Below are 14,865 nucleotides of genomic sequence, written 5' to 3'. Positions count from 1 at the left end.
TATTTAAATGTTGCCTCCTTCCTTTTTACAGCTTCTGATAAGGATTCAAGGAAAACAATCCATGGATCTTGTGGAGAGTAAAACTATCTGTGGTCACCTTATTTCTGTCCCAAGTTTAGGGAAAATTAGCTGGGGTTTCTAATATATTTGTTATTTATAAATTAGAAGCTTTAGCACCAGTTTGGGGCATTAAGCATTTATTAAAGAATACCAAATATTAGTAAAGAAAGAACACTTGTCTCAGAAAGTTAGATTAGCCTATCCAGCCTAGAGCTCAGCCTGGCCTGCTTCTTCCTCTAAGTCCTCCACCACGAGCCTGTCAGAGCCAAACCGAGAGTGGAAATTTCCTCTGAGTCCGGAGGAGAGGCGGCCCTTCCACACTGTTCAAAGCTAATTGTCTAGCATCACTCAAGTCCATTGGCCCACTGGACCTGAGGGTGGTCCATGAGCAGAATGTGCTGAGGTCAGGGTTCAGAGAACACACCAGGCCTTCAGGTAGGTGTGGTTCCAATCAAGTTAACTCCAAGTGAGTCAATCAGCAAAATAAATCCAATCAATCTTAATATAATTCCCTCGAGTGGGGGCCTCTGGGCTTTCCAAAACCCATTATTTTCTCACAAGCCCACTAACTGGTTGGCCACAGTTCACTGTGGCTGACTTTCTCATGGTTATTGTGAGGCAATGGAGATGCAAGACAATTAAGTGAGATGCTGAAGGGTGTTCAGTATACTTGTGGTATGGGCTATATTGTGATTTCACTTTTACATGCATCTGCCTTCCCAGATGGATTGTAATCTCCTTAAAGCAAGTGACCTTGTTCTGACCCTTTATGACCATATATGACCATTTAGGGTTTTCTTGGTCAAAGATACTGGAGCGGTTTGCCATTTTTTTCCCCAGTGGATCCATTTTGTCAGGCAAACAGAGGTTAAGTGATTTGCCTAGGGCTTCAGTGCTAGTAAGTATTGGATACTGTATTTGAACTCAGGTCTTCCTGATGCCAGTGCTCTATCCACGGAGCTTCCAACTGTCTCTTAAAAACTATAAAACAGCATATAATTTTATTATCAAAATACATATGTATTATGAAGTATATTACAGTTTATAATGCACTTTTACATGTATTCTCTTTTTTTTTTTACTTTTTTTTTAGTGAGGCAATTGGGGTTAAGTGACTTGCCCAGGGTCACACAGCTAGTAAGTATTAAGTGTCTGAGGCTGGATTTGAACTCAGGTACTCCTGACTCCAGGGCCGGTGTTCTATCCACTGTGCCACCTAGCTGCCCCTTACATGTATTCTCTTATTTAATATTTAATATACTTCTATAATATTTAAGATTCTACAGGGCCAGGCTCAAGCACAGGTACATAGTAGCCACTGAATAAGTGCTTCAACAACGAAGGCATGAAGGTGATAAATTCTTGACCACACTGATATTGACTATTTATGTCATGTGAACAATTTAGATCAGCCAGGTAGCACATTAGATAGAGTGGAGTTAGGAAGAACTGAGTTCAAATACAGCATCTAATACTTACTACCTCCGAAGCCTTGAGCAAATCACTTAACCTCTGTTTGCCTCAGTTTCTCCAATGGTAAAATGGAGATCATAATAGACTCTGTTCCATGGTTATTGTGAGGTTAAATGAAATAATATTTGTAAAGCACTTTGCACAGTACCTGGCAAGATGCTATATAAATTCTAGCTTTTGTTATTATCATTCTTTTTTGGGGGGGTTATCTATGCAGCCCAATTTTAATCCCCTGCCATCAAGCGTTATCTCTTCTCTCCATCGGTAGACCCATGCTCAGAAAATGAAAATTAATTTTAACACTAGCCTAATGGAGCTGGTAAGGTAAATCTGTACAAATAATAGAAGACATAACATTTATTATAAAACCCAATGGAAATAATTTTTGGTAGGATACACGTTGCTGTTTCTACCTAGCAAGAAAGATAATTGAGTATTGCCATTATTATCATCATTGTTATCAACCTATGATTTGATCAATTTATGGAGCTCACAGTTTGGAAAGTTTCCTGTGCCATGCAGAGCAGCAGTTTTTCTATAACTTACAGTTTCAGAGTCATCTGGTGTCTCTGAGAGGTTAAAGGATTTGCCCAGGGTCATACAGCTAGCGTGTGTTAGAGGGAGAAATTGAGACCATGTCCTGACTTGACTCCAAGACTCCCTGCCTTATGTCCTGGTACATAGTGTTTCTTATTTAATATTTTAATTATACTTCTGTGTTTGGTAGTGTTTAACTGTGACTAATTAAGAATATCATTTTCCCCCCATTTTATTTCCATTCTTCTAGCCTCCAAGAGAGGGAGCAGTCACTCAGCTTGGCCATTAAAGAAACTACTTCAAAGGTAAATTCCCCCAAACTATCATTTTTAATCAATCACATATAAAACATGAAGAAGTTGCTTTCTTAAAATATACCTGAAATTTGAGAAGATATATATGTGTGTGTGTGTGTGTGTGTGTGTGTGTGTGTATATATATATATATATATATATATATATACATGTGTATACATAGATTGTGTGTGAGCCTTTTTATCTATTTCTTGTCTAGAACACAGAGTCAGAGCTATATGTAGCAAATGAAAATTCCAAGAGACAGTTTCTAAGTAATTAATAATCAATTTATTAATTAGATGAACCAATAATCAATAAATTGATGTTCAGTTGTTTTGGTAACCAAAGATACCAAGAGAGACTGACTCTGAAACACCTTAAATCAGGTGTGTGCCTTCTGACAGAGAACTCCTCTGACAAGTGAAACTCAATCCTGGTTAGTGGGCATTTAATGAGGAGATGGGCTAAAAGTCTTTAGCTCCTCCTGCCAAGAACATGGCTGGATCCGGATACTCAGCAGCCTCTGGGCATGTAGGCAGAGGAAGCCATTTCCATAGGAACCTCTCTGGCTAGTTTTCTTCTTCATGAGCTGGGTCACCCTAAAATCTAATGGAGGGGATGAAGGACAAGGAGACATGTTCTGGGGAAAAGATGTAGCTGAGATTGGCTTCTATTTACAGAGTAAACAAAAAGTAAGGGTCCCTTCAAAAACTGACTGACCTTTTCAAGAGTGGGGTCTTAACAAAAAATTGGAGGAAAAGGATGTATTGCAAAGTAATAATTAGTTATCAACATTATAATATTAATTTTTCTCATTTAGATGAGTTTACCCTAATAAGATGATTTTGTAATATAGAATGATAAGCTAAAGGAGTCAGGTGTCAATTAAGCTTTCTGTGGTTGTGTTTCTGGCTTGTGGCCACTACAGCAATGGATCTATTGACCTTTCCTTTAGAGATATCTGTCAAGTTTATGAAAAGGGAAAGGGTACCTACTGTTCACAATTAAATTCCTTTGCTTTAGGGCAGCTAGGTGGCTCGGTGGATAAAGCGCTAGTCCTGGATTCAGGAGGACCTGAGTTCAAATCTGACCTCAGACACTTGACACTTAACTAGCTGTGTGACCCTGGGCAAGTCACTTAACCCTCATTGCCCCACAAAAAAGCCACACAACCCCCCAAACAAGCAAAAAACCCCACGCAAATAAATTGCCTTTACATTAGAAGACTTTTGGTATATTAACAATTATGAAAAGTTAATTACTTTTCCTACAAAGAGAGCAGGTTTCAGACATCCTTACAAAAATTGAAAAATGGCAAAGAGAAAATTTTTCCAGTCCTTCTGTTAGTCTGAAGCTTATAGTTACATTCTAGGACTGTACCTTGAGCTTGAAAGAATTCAGTATTTCCACTAAGCATGTAAATTAAAGAATTTAGTTTCTTAAAGTAATGGGGAAAACGTCTCATTTGGCCAAGATAGGCATAATTTCCATTAGAGGGTAAGGTCCTTGAGGGCAGGAACTGTCTTTTCCTCTTTTTGTATCCCCTGCACTTAACATAGTGTCTAATTTATAGAAGGCACTTAATAAATATTTATTGAATTGATCAGAAACCCCAGAAAAACATTCTTAGCATAAGATCCCTAAATAAGCAGTAGATAAACTGGGAAGTGAGACCAGGGCCCTCTAGCACAAGTCCCTTTTCCCAGGTCTTAGATAAGCATTGAGTGTGGGCTGATAGAGGCAGGATAAGAAAAGGCTGATTGTCAGAAGGTTCACCTATATAACTCTATCCCTGGAGATGGAGGAATTCTATCTCTTAAGCTTGAACTAGCTCACCATTGTTAAATGAGATGATATTTGTAAAGCATTTAGCATAGTGCCTGGCACATTGTAGGTACTTGATAAATGCTTGTTCCCTCCCCCTTCATTTCATTTAAAAAATTTTTTTTTTTGGTGAGGCATTTGTGGTTAAGTGACTTGCCCCAGGGTCACACAGCTACTAAGTGTCAAGGGTCTGAGGCCGGATTTGAACTCAGGTCCTCTTGAATCCAGGGCCGGTGCTCTATCCACTGCACCACCTAGCTGCCCTCCCTCTTCATTTCAAAGATGGGAAAACTGAGATCAGGGAACTCATGTGACTTATCCAAGGTCAAACAGGTAGTAAATGTTAGAGGCAGAAGCCCTCTGACTCTACAATTAGTGTTCTTAGCAGGTGGGAGAATTTACCTGCATTGGGAGTTGAACATCCTAATATTCTGCATTTGGCTTCACACACACACACACACACACACACACACACACACACACACACACACATCACCTGCCCCTAGCTTAACTATGACTTCCCATGAATTTACAGGAGAGATAAAACCGCCTTTTCTCAGTCTCTTTCAAACTTTGGGAATTGTAAATGGAGGAAAGTGAAGGAATAAATGTTCCTCAAGGTCTGCTTTTAGTTGAAATCCCAATAGGAAGCCAGATCCAGTTTGGGCATTGGCAACAACTTGGTTTGGGGTCCTGGTTTTGTGCCCCATTGGAGTGAATATTTATCACGAATCATGTACAATACATAGGTCTTCCATTCTTTGATATTTTGGGTAAGTTTCCAAAAAAAATGGTTCCTTTGGTCCAGAGAAATCCTGGCAACTGAGAGCCATCAATTTCCATGTACAGTTGTATCTTAGATCTTCCATTCTTTGGGATTTTTTCAAGTCCACCTAGTGGATTTGGGTTAGAGATGACATTTCTTTTTGAATGAAGAGTTTAAACATCCCTTCCACTCAGTACATTTATATACTTATTGTGTGACCTGCCCAAAGCTGAGGTAATTAAGGGATAAATGAGATGGAAGAAAGAGTTGAAAATAGACTATCTGGAGATTGGTGAAGATTAGATTAGATCCAGCAGCGACTGAAAGTATGTACAACTGCAACTTAATAAGGAGATTTATAAATCTCATTTTATATTAACAGTGACAGCTTGAAAGATAGATTTGTTCAACAAAGGAGTGGCTGACCCAATTATGATTAACAGAGGCTGTTAACTAAAATAAGAAAGAGTGTACATAAATTAGATGAGACAGAAGAATTATGGCCAGTGTTTTAGAGTTAACAGAAATATTCTCAACTGCCCTAGTTAACATTCTTATTTGAGTGACTGTAAAATGTAATTCAGCTGGGCTCTGCATGATCCCCCGGAGAGAGGGCTGGAGGTGCAAATGTATCTAGGACATTTGCATTGGAATTCCATGTAGTGGAGAACTGAAAAATCTCAGAGCCATGGAAGGTTACTGAAATACTTTGTTTTGGACACATTAGCACTCTTAACACTGCCAGAACTGGCTCGTTTGGAGAATAGGCTACCATGTGGTCCTTTGGCTCCCTAAAATCAGGCAGAGAAGATCATGAGTTGATAGGGAGAAATAATGGGTGATTTCAACCAAGACTGGTATAGGTCTGTCCTCTAAAAAGAATCTCAATTTCTTTCCATGAGAATCAAAACAATGAAAGATATTTGTGTTTGGAGAGAGCTAGACTCTTTTGTGCAATGGGACTGAATATTTGTTTTGAGAGTTGCATTCCCAATTGGATTAATTTTGGCTCTTGAACACATCTCAGATTTCTAATGAGAGAACATAGCTGCTAATTTCAAGGCTTCTCATTAGATCAAGATCTTTTGTGCAGTGAGAAAATACCCTCATTGGCTCATCTATTGTTATTCAATCAGAATTGTGTGCATGTGAAGAAGTGTTTCTTTGCCTACTTGGCACCTTACAACCTGGATAGATGAAGATTGAATATGGGACTTTCTCCTTATGTTTAAAAAAAAGACTAAGTGAAGATAACCCAGAAAAATAAACCTGGGATGGAAGGTTTTTGTTGTTTTATTAACAATCAAAGAAACAATAGAGGCAATACGTAGAGTAGTACCAAAAATTCTAATGATGAAATGTACACATTTTAGTGAGACTTCCTGATTTATTTATAAAATCCTTATTTTTGGAGAAGTTTGGTGGCCATCAGATGGCATCAATTAAAACCCACCACAATTCAGTGCAGCCATTGTAGATCTGGTTTGGATCTACTGCTTGTGAGGGTAGCCTCTCAATGCCGCTGTGGTCTTGTAACTTGGTTATTTGGAAATGAGGTTCAGACATGGGCTATCCCAGTGTGTGTTTTTGGGTAGTTCACATTGGGTTCCATTGGTAATAGAATGTTGAGTTCCATTTGTCAAATCAGAGACTCTCCAGAGTTTTCAGTGGATTGTTCTTGACTTCCTAGAATGAATGATGGATCCTGGCTGTCTGCCTCCATTTAGGTTTGTACGAGTCAGAAACTCTGCAGCACTTTGAGGAGGAAAGTGAATGAAATCGAGACCCAGTTACCAGCCTTGCTTGAAGCCAAAGTACTTGCTGTTTCAGGTAAAGTGATAGTGACATTAAAAGTAAAGGGAAATTGAAAGGGAACATTAAAAAACTTTTGTTGATCAGACTTTGAGCTTGTACTTTAGGGTTTTTCAACAGCTTGTTTGTATTTTCTGTTTTGAGTGATATTTGCTTATACACTGCTATTTACTTGAAGTTCTTAATGTACTTTCTTTTTATTATTTTCTTTTATTTCTTTTAATTTTTTTCTTAATGTACTTTCTTTTGGGGGGGGGTAGGGCAATGAGGGTCAAGTGACTTGCCCAGGGTCACACAGCTAGTAAGTGTCAAGTGTCAGAGGCTGGATTTGAACTCAGGTCCTCCTGAATCCAGGGCCAGTGCTTTACCAACTCTACCACCTAGCTGCCCCCTCTTAATGTACTTTCAATGGAATCATATGTTGACATAGCCTCACCTCATTAAAGAGATGTAGAAATAACACATCTCCGTTATTAAGGTATAACCATTTATTATATTTGAATGTGCATACAGAAAGTTGATATTAGTTTTCTTTATTTACTTATCCATTCATTTGCCCACCCATTCACTCATTCACTCTTTTGTTTATTGTCTACAACCCAAGCTTCTTAAAGATGCAGGGGCTGTATTTCCTCTGAATTCTGTGTCATCCCTGTAGCTCTTAGCTTGGAGTTATGCACCTGATGGTTTCTTGATTAATGTGATTTGATAATATTATTCTTGTTTTACAGATGGAAAAGTGAAGGTATCAAAAATTAAAGAGATATGTCTATTTAGGAGGTCATTCTATTCAGGAGGTCATTCATGGAGATGGGTGTAACTCTTAGAAACTTGTACTCCCATTTTGAATATTCAGAGACCACATACCCTCCTCATTTGATAATTACTAGTCAATATATTTCAAAATGTCCACAAACCAGGCATTCTGAAAACAACATGCTACTTTGCATGTGTATAATGCTTTTACAACATGCTTTTGCAAGCATTATTTTGTTTGATTGTCATAAAAAGCAAACAAAACAAAACTCTGTGAAATAGGTAGGTGTCATTTGAGCTTTGTCCTTCATTAGGATCAATCATGGGAACATATTGTGTTATTTCAATCATGTTCTACTCTCCATGACCCCATTTGGGGTTTTCTTGGCAAAGATACTGGTATGCTTTGCCACTTCCTTCACCATCTCATTTTACAGATGAGGGAACTGAGGCAAACAGGGTTAAGTGACCTGCCCAGGGTCACACAGCTAGTAAGTATCTGGATAAGTATATTTGAACTAAGGAAGATGAGTTTTCCTGACTTTAGGCCCTGTGCTCTATCCACTGCACCACCTAGCTGCCTCATTATATTTGACAGATGAAGAAACTGAGTCACAGGGAGATTAAGGCATTCACCTGAGGTTAGCAGCTAATTAGTTGCATATGCATAATTAAAACCCAGGTCTTTTTACTCAGTCCTTTACTAACTGCAATGGTCCAGGATTTTTAATGTGAGATATGTGAATTTGTTTTTTTAAAATATTTTGAGGGGCAGCTAGGTGGCATAGTGGATAGAGCACTGGCCCTGGATTCAGGAGGACCTGAGTTCAAATTCGGCCTCAGACACTTAACAATTACTAGCTGTGTGACCCTGGGCAAGTCACTTAACCCCAATTGCCTCACCAAAAAAAATTTTTTTTTGATAGTTGATTTTTTTTGTAATTATATATTTCATGGGGAAGCTAGGTGGCACAGTGGATAGAGCACCGGCCCTGGAGTCAGGAGTACCTGAGTTCAAATCTGGCCTCAGACACTTAACACTTACTAGCTATGTGACCCTGGGCAAGTCACTTAACCCCAATTGCCTCACTACAAAAAAAAAATTATATATTTCATGGATTTAAAATATTATTCTGAGGAGTCTATTACATACAAAAACAATTAGTATCACTTGCACTAAGATCATGGAAGCCACCACAACAGAAACGCTTAATACAGTGGATAAAATGTTGGATTTAAAGCCAGGAAGACATGAGTTCAAATTCTGCCTTAGATGTTTACTTGCAATGTGACTCCAGACAAGTCAATTAAACTCTCTGGGTCTCAGTTTTCTTGGGAGGGGTTCTGACTGAGTGACTGTTAAGGTCCCTTTTAGCTCTAAATCTATGATCTTCTGATCTTTCCTAATATCCAGCTTCATGAAAGATTATATGGGATCATAGGAAACTAGTTTAGTTCTATAATGAAGGCATTGAATATTTTCTGAGTTTTATAGGTTGGATGAACCCACACATAGCTCATCAGCTTCAGAAGAACCATAAAAATTTAACAAAAAGGTATAATAATTACATGTATGGGTTTTAAATGACATTTGAAAATGGAATACAGTAATTGGCAGCTTCTGCTCTTCAGATCATTAAACAACTAATGTTGGCAGCTAAAGAGCAATTTGGTCCTTGGCGCAGTCATGCATGTTATTTACAACCAGAGAAACAGTGAAATGTGAATGTGGGGCCGGCTTGTAACAGCTTTCCATGTCATTTACTTGAAATTACTGCCCCATTTACAAGGAAGGGGAACAAGATTGAATACAATTTTGATTCTGAGTTAGACTACTTGTCTTTCTTAATCAGTCAGTTTACTCCAGGAACACAGCCCAGGTGGACGCCTTTCTATTAACAGAGAGTAGCAGAGGTGTCCCTTGCTCAGATGTGAATAGGTTTTTTCAAATGTCCACAAAATGGATAGGCTCTATGTAAAGTATTGTACATAAGGGCATGTGGGTTGAGAACACTGTGGGTTTTTTTAAAATCATGTTAATCAGCTGGGAAATTTGGTAACTCAGATCTGTATTCAAGTTTAAATAGGTGGTACAGTGGTTAGAGTAGCCAGCCTGAAATAAGAAAGACTCATCTTCCTGAGTTCAAATCTGGCCTCAGATGCATTTGCTGTGTGAACCGGGGCAAGTCACTTTGCCCTGTTTGGCTTAGTTCCTCATCTGTAAAATGAGCTGGACAAGGAAATGGCAAACCACTTCAACATCTTTGCCAAGAAAACCCCAAATGGGGTTATGAAGAGTTCCACATGACTGAAACAAATAAACAACAGTTACTGTTTAATAGTAATAACAACAACAACCACCACTACCACATAATAGTTAGTTTTCATATAGTCCTTTAAGGTGTACGTTTTATGCCTGCCTTATAAATATTATCTCCTTTTATCCTCACCACAACCCTGGGAAGTAGATGCTATCATTACTCCCATTTTAGCGACAAAGAAATTGAGGCAGATGCAGGTTAAGTGACTTTTCCAGGGTTTGTCAGTTATACTTTGGAATCCTCTAGTAAATTGCTCACTTTCAGTCTTTTCAGCTCCTTTTGGAACATGCCTTCCTGCCATTGTTTGGTGGAGGCAGCTATTATCCTTTGAGATAACATCATTTATTATAATTGTCCCTTTTCTTTTAAGGCACGTTCACATGACAGGATATGGTGGTGGGATTAAAGAGCTATTCTCCCTTCTAGTTGCATTTCTTCTCTCTCAGAGCCGTCCTTCTCTACCTCTACCTTTCATCATCAGACCCTTCAGAAAGAGGGTTGATACGAATTGATGGAGTGTCCCCAGTGTAAGTACGGTGAGTCACTGGAACCGCATCTGGGTTAGACACCCAACTGGGCATCCCCAGATAGAACATAGATTACACTTTCGAGTAGAAACAAGGCTTTGCGTGATAGGTTCTTTAGAGAGTACTATCAACATTATGTTTCAGCTGCTTCATAGACTGAATTCACTTTTGTAGTCAGGAATATAATGATCCCTTCTAACATTGTTTTTCTGGCAAAATGTGTTCTGTTTCAGGCAACTGGCTTGCAAATCCCAGTAGAAAAACTTCTTTTTGAAAAAACTCATTTGTAAGTTAGGACCACTCTATGCAAACAAAGCCAGAGCCCCATTGTCTGACTGTATTTGTGTATATCATGAGGGAGATCATAGGGCCTTATTTAAAGGTTTCTTCCTTGAAGTACTTGTGCCTGAGGAGGGGAAGGAAAAGTAGAAGTAGTAGTTGCAGTGTTCAAGGAGCTATAGTCTTTTTGTTTGGATATGGAGTATCTAAGAAAGGGGAACTCTTCCTAGTTCCCATGGACTGTTCAGACAAGGACTATTTCTTGCAAAATATGACCTTCTACATTGACTGTGGTTTCTATGCAGCTTGTAAGATTTTGCCCTTTTTATCCAGGAAGATTCTTTCCATCATATCAGGCATTGTTTATTAACCCTTAGTCTCTACCTTCATCCCTCTTCCTAAGGTCAAGCAATTTCCCACACTTGTCATGGAAAAGAAGATGAGATGACAGAAAGCAGAACTACTCAATTCCTATTTCAATTCTGTGTTCTCTACCTAGAAGAATAATAAAATAAGAATGGGACAGGGACTAAACATATGATTTCATCAGTAGAGGAAACTCTAAGATGAGGAAAATCCCTCTACCAGTGTGGGTTGGCACCTTCTTTTCAACTTATAGTCTTAGATAATTGTCTAGAACACAGAGAGTTCAGGAAATTTGCCCAGGGTCACAAACTTGGTATGTATCAGAGGCAGAATTTGAACCTAGGACTTCCTGGCTTCTAGTCTGGTTCTATAGACACTATTTTAAGCTGCCTCTCTAGACTGAGAATTCTGGAAGAAAAATGGTCAATAAATAATGGAAACCTGAGGAAAGGCAGTAAGCCCTTGGAACATGATAGCTCCAAAAAAACCTCCAAATAATGCCATAGGACAATTCCTGAAGCAGCAGAACCCACAAAAGAATGGGCTGAGATCATTTTCCAGCCAAAGATGGCTTAGAAGATTGGCAGGAGTGTGGGGTAGAAGTGGAGCCCAACTCTGCAGTCATGATGACACAGATCCAGTCCCAGGCAGGCTTCACCAAAGAAAGAGACCCCCAGAATCTCTGAATCAGCTGCAGTGCCAGCATCTTCTGGAACTAGGATCACAGTCTGGTGAGAGGGCTGAGCCGTTGGCCAGGGGAAGATTACAGGAGTCTCTGCTGGTGCTGAGGCAGACCTTGGGTATTTCACCCCTGCTGGGAACCAGGAAGTAGACTTGAGTGGTGGTAGCCCAGGTTGGGGAAGGACCCAGGCTCACTGGAGCTAACAACCAGAGCACACAAAGTTTTGCTGCCTAGTTAATCAGCAAGTTGACCGGGGATTATCTATGGACCAGAGAACAGGCCAGGTGAATGAAGAACCTGTCCTTCCTTAAATCATACCACCTGGGATCCCCTGAAGCTTGGGACAGTGAAGCCTGGAAACAGTATCCCACTTTAAGAAGGAGTTAAAAGTTAAGTAAAAGACAGACAAGATGAGCAGACAGAGAAAGATGAGGACCATAAAAAGTTTCTTTAGTGGCAAGGAAGATCAAGGTGCACCCTCAGAAGAGGATAGCAATGTAAGTTCTCCTACACACAAAGCTTCTAAGAAAAATATGAATTTGTCTCAGGCCATAGAGGTGCTCAAAAGGAATTTGAAGATAAAGTAAGAGAGGTAGAGGAAAAAATGGAAAGAAAAATGAGAGTGATGCAGGAGGGTCATGGAAAAAAAAAAGTCAACAGCTTGAAAAGCCAAAGTGACCAAATGGAAAAGGAGGTACAAAAGCTCTGAAGAAAATCATTGCTTAAAAATTAGGATTGAGGGGCAGCTAGGTGGCGCAATGGATAAAGCATTGGCCCTGGATTCAGGAGGACCTGAGTTCAAATCTGGCCTCAGACACTTAACACTTACTAGCTGTGTGACCCTGGGCAAGTCACTTAATACCAATTGCCTCACCCAAAAAAATTAGGATTGAGCAAATAGAATTTAAGGACTTTGAGAAATCAAGACACAATAAAGCAAATCCAAATAAATAAAAAATAGAGGGCAATATGAAATATCTCCTTGGAAAAACAGCTGACCTGGAAAATATATCCAGGAGAGATAATTTGAAAATTATTGGACTACGTGAAAACCATGTTCAAAACAAAAGCTTAGACATCATCTTCTGGGAAATTGTCAGGGAAAATTGCCCTGATATTCTAGAAGCAGAAGGTGAAATAGAAATGGAAAGAATCCACCCATCACCTCCTGAAAGACATCCCAAAATGAAAACTCCTAGGAAATTATAAGCAAATTTCAGACCTCCCAGGTCAAGGAGAAAATATTGTGAGCAGACAAAAAGAAACAATTCAAGTACTGTGGACGTATATTTAGGATAGCACAATATCTAGCAGCTTCTACATTAAAGGATCAGAGGGCATGAAATATGATATTCCAGAGGGCAAAGGAATTGTGATTACAACCAAGAATCACCTACCCAGCAAAATTGAGTATAATCTTTCAGGGGAAAATGGGAATTCAATAAAAAAGAGTACTTTCAGGTATTCCTGATGAAAAGACCTGAACTGAATAGAAAATTTCAAATACAAGAACCTAGAGAAGAATAAAAAGGCAAACAGGAAAAAGAAATCAAGAGGAATGTTAAAAGGTTAAACTGTTTATATTCCTACATGTGAAGATGATATGTGTAACTTATAAGAACTTCCTCAGTATTAGGGCAGATGATAGAAATAAATTTAGACAGAGAGCACATGTGGGAATTGATTATTAAGCATATTTTTTGTTTATCATTTTTTTGTGGTGTGATTGGAGTTGGGTGACATATCTGGGGTAGAGCAGTGGGTGAGTGCCTTGTTTCTGAGGCTGGATTTGGGCTCAGGTTGCATGCTTTGTCCACTGTCACCTAGTTGCCACATGATGATGACTTCAGGGTAAAATTGAGGGCTGAGAGGAATGTACTAGGGGAGGGTGGAGCGGAGAGGTAGAATGGGGTAAAATCCCACATGAAAGAAACAGGAAAGGGCTTATGGTGTGGGGGGAGAAATGGGGGAGGAGCTGGGTAGTGAATGAGCCTTACACTCATCAGAATTGGCTCAAAGACCTTAATCTCATCCAAGTTGGTTCAAGGAGGGAATAACATACCCACTCAATTGGGTGGAGTAATCTATCTAACCCTTCAGGAAAGTAGGAGGGGAAGGGGATAAGGAGGGAGGGGTGAAAGAAAGGAGGGCAGATTGGGGGAGGGGGCTGTCAGAAGCAAATCACTTTTGAGGAGGGATAGTGAAATAAGATAGAAAATGGAGCAAATATCATGGGGAAGGGAATAGGATGAAGGAAAGCAGTTAGCAATAGTAATTGAAAAATTTTTTGAAGCAGAGGCAAGAGTAATGTAAGATGATGATTGATTGATAGATGGATTGATGAATATTGGATGAAGATGGGGATTGATTGATGACAATTAAGGTGGATTGATGATGATGAGGATTGATGATGATTGTAAAACATAAGGTACTTACTTTTCTAGGCTATTGTGAAGAAAATTCTTTGTCAGGTATAAGGTACCATATAAATGTTATCTATTCCTGTTGTTGCAAGAATCAATCTCATGGGTTTACTGTAAAGAAATCTCCCTTTAAAGTACTACATAAATGTAGTTTACTATAAAAAAAAGATGAGCAGGATGCTATCAGAAAAACCCAGAAAGACCTACATGAGCTGATGCAATGTGAAATATACTGTACACAAAATAACAGCAATACTGTAAAATGAAAAAAAAAAAGAACCCAAACCCAAGATAAGTATGAGGATAGTAAAATAATACTAAATTGCCTTCAATGAGTTTAGATCACCTGAAATTGAAATTAAGGGACTGAAATGATTTAAGAATATAGAGACCAGGGGGTAGCTAGGTGGGAAAGCACCAGCCCTGGATTCAGGAGGACTTAAGTCCAATCGGGCTCCAGACAGTTGACACTTACTAGCTGTGTGAACCTGGGCAAGTCATTTAACCCTCACTGCCCTGTGCAATATATATATATATATATATATATATATATATATATATATATTTAAAATGACTAAACTGCTACCAGTAATTTTTAAGGAACTGTCACAAACAGGAGAGGTATTGCAGTGCTGAACAAAATGGCTATGTTTTTAAAGGAAAAGAAGGGATAACTTGGGGATATACATATCCCTGATAATTCTAACTGCATTGATTTTGTCTGTAGGAAAAGAAATCCTTTA

General features: G+C 39.0%; 1 protein-coding gene across 1 annotated transcript in view; it reads left to right on the top strand.

Annotated features, from left to right (window-relative positions):
* The window catches only part of DISC1 (DISC1 scaffold protein), a 531,299-nt gene that overhangs the window by 182,596 nt on the left and 333,838 nt on the right, over nt 1-14,865 (top strand). The window contains 2 exon segments of the mRNA XM_043999680.1: nt 2,321-2,375; nt 6,684-6,786. Coding sequence (XP_043855615.1) covers nt 2,321-2,375; nt 6,684-6,786 — 158 coding nt within the window.

This window comes from Dromiciops gliroides, chromosome 4 (assembly GCF_019393635.1).
Source record: "Dromiciops gliroides isolate mDroGli1 chromosome 4, mDroGli1.pri, whole genome shotgun sequence".
Taxonomy (NCBI): Eukaryota; Metazoa; Chordata; class Mammalia; order Microbiotheria; family Microbiotheriidae; genus Dromiciops; species Dromiciops gliroides.
Note: the sequence above shows the minus strand (reverse complement) of the source record. Positions and strands in the feature narration are given on the sequence as shown.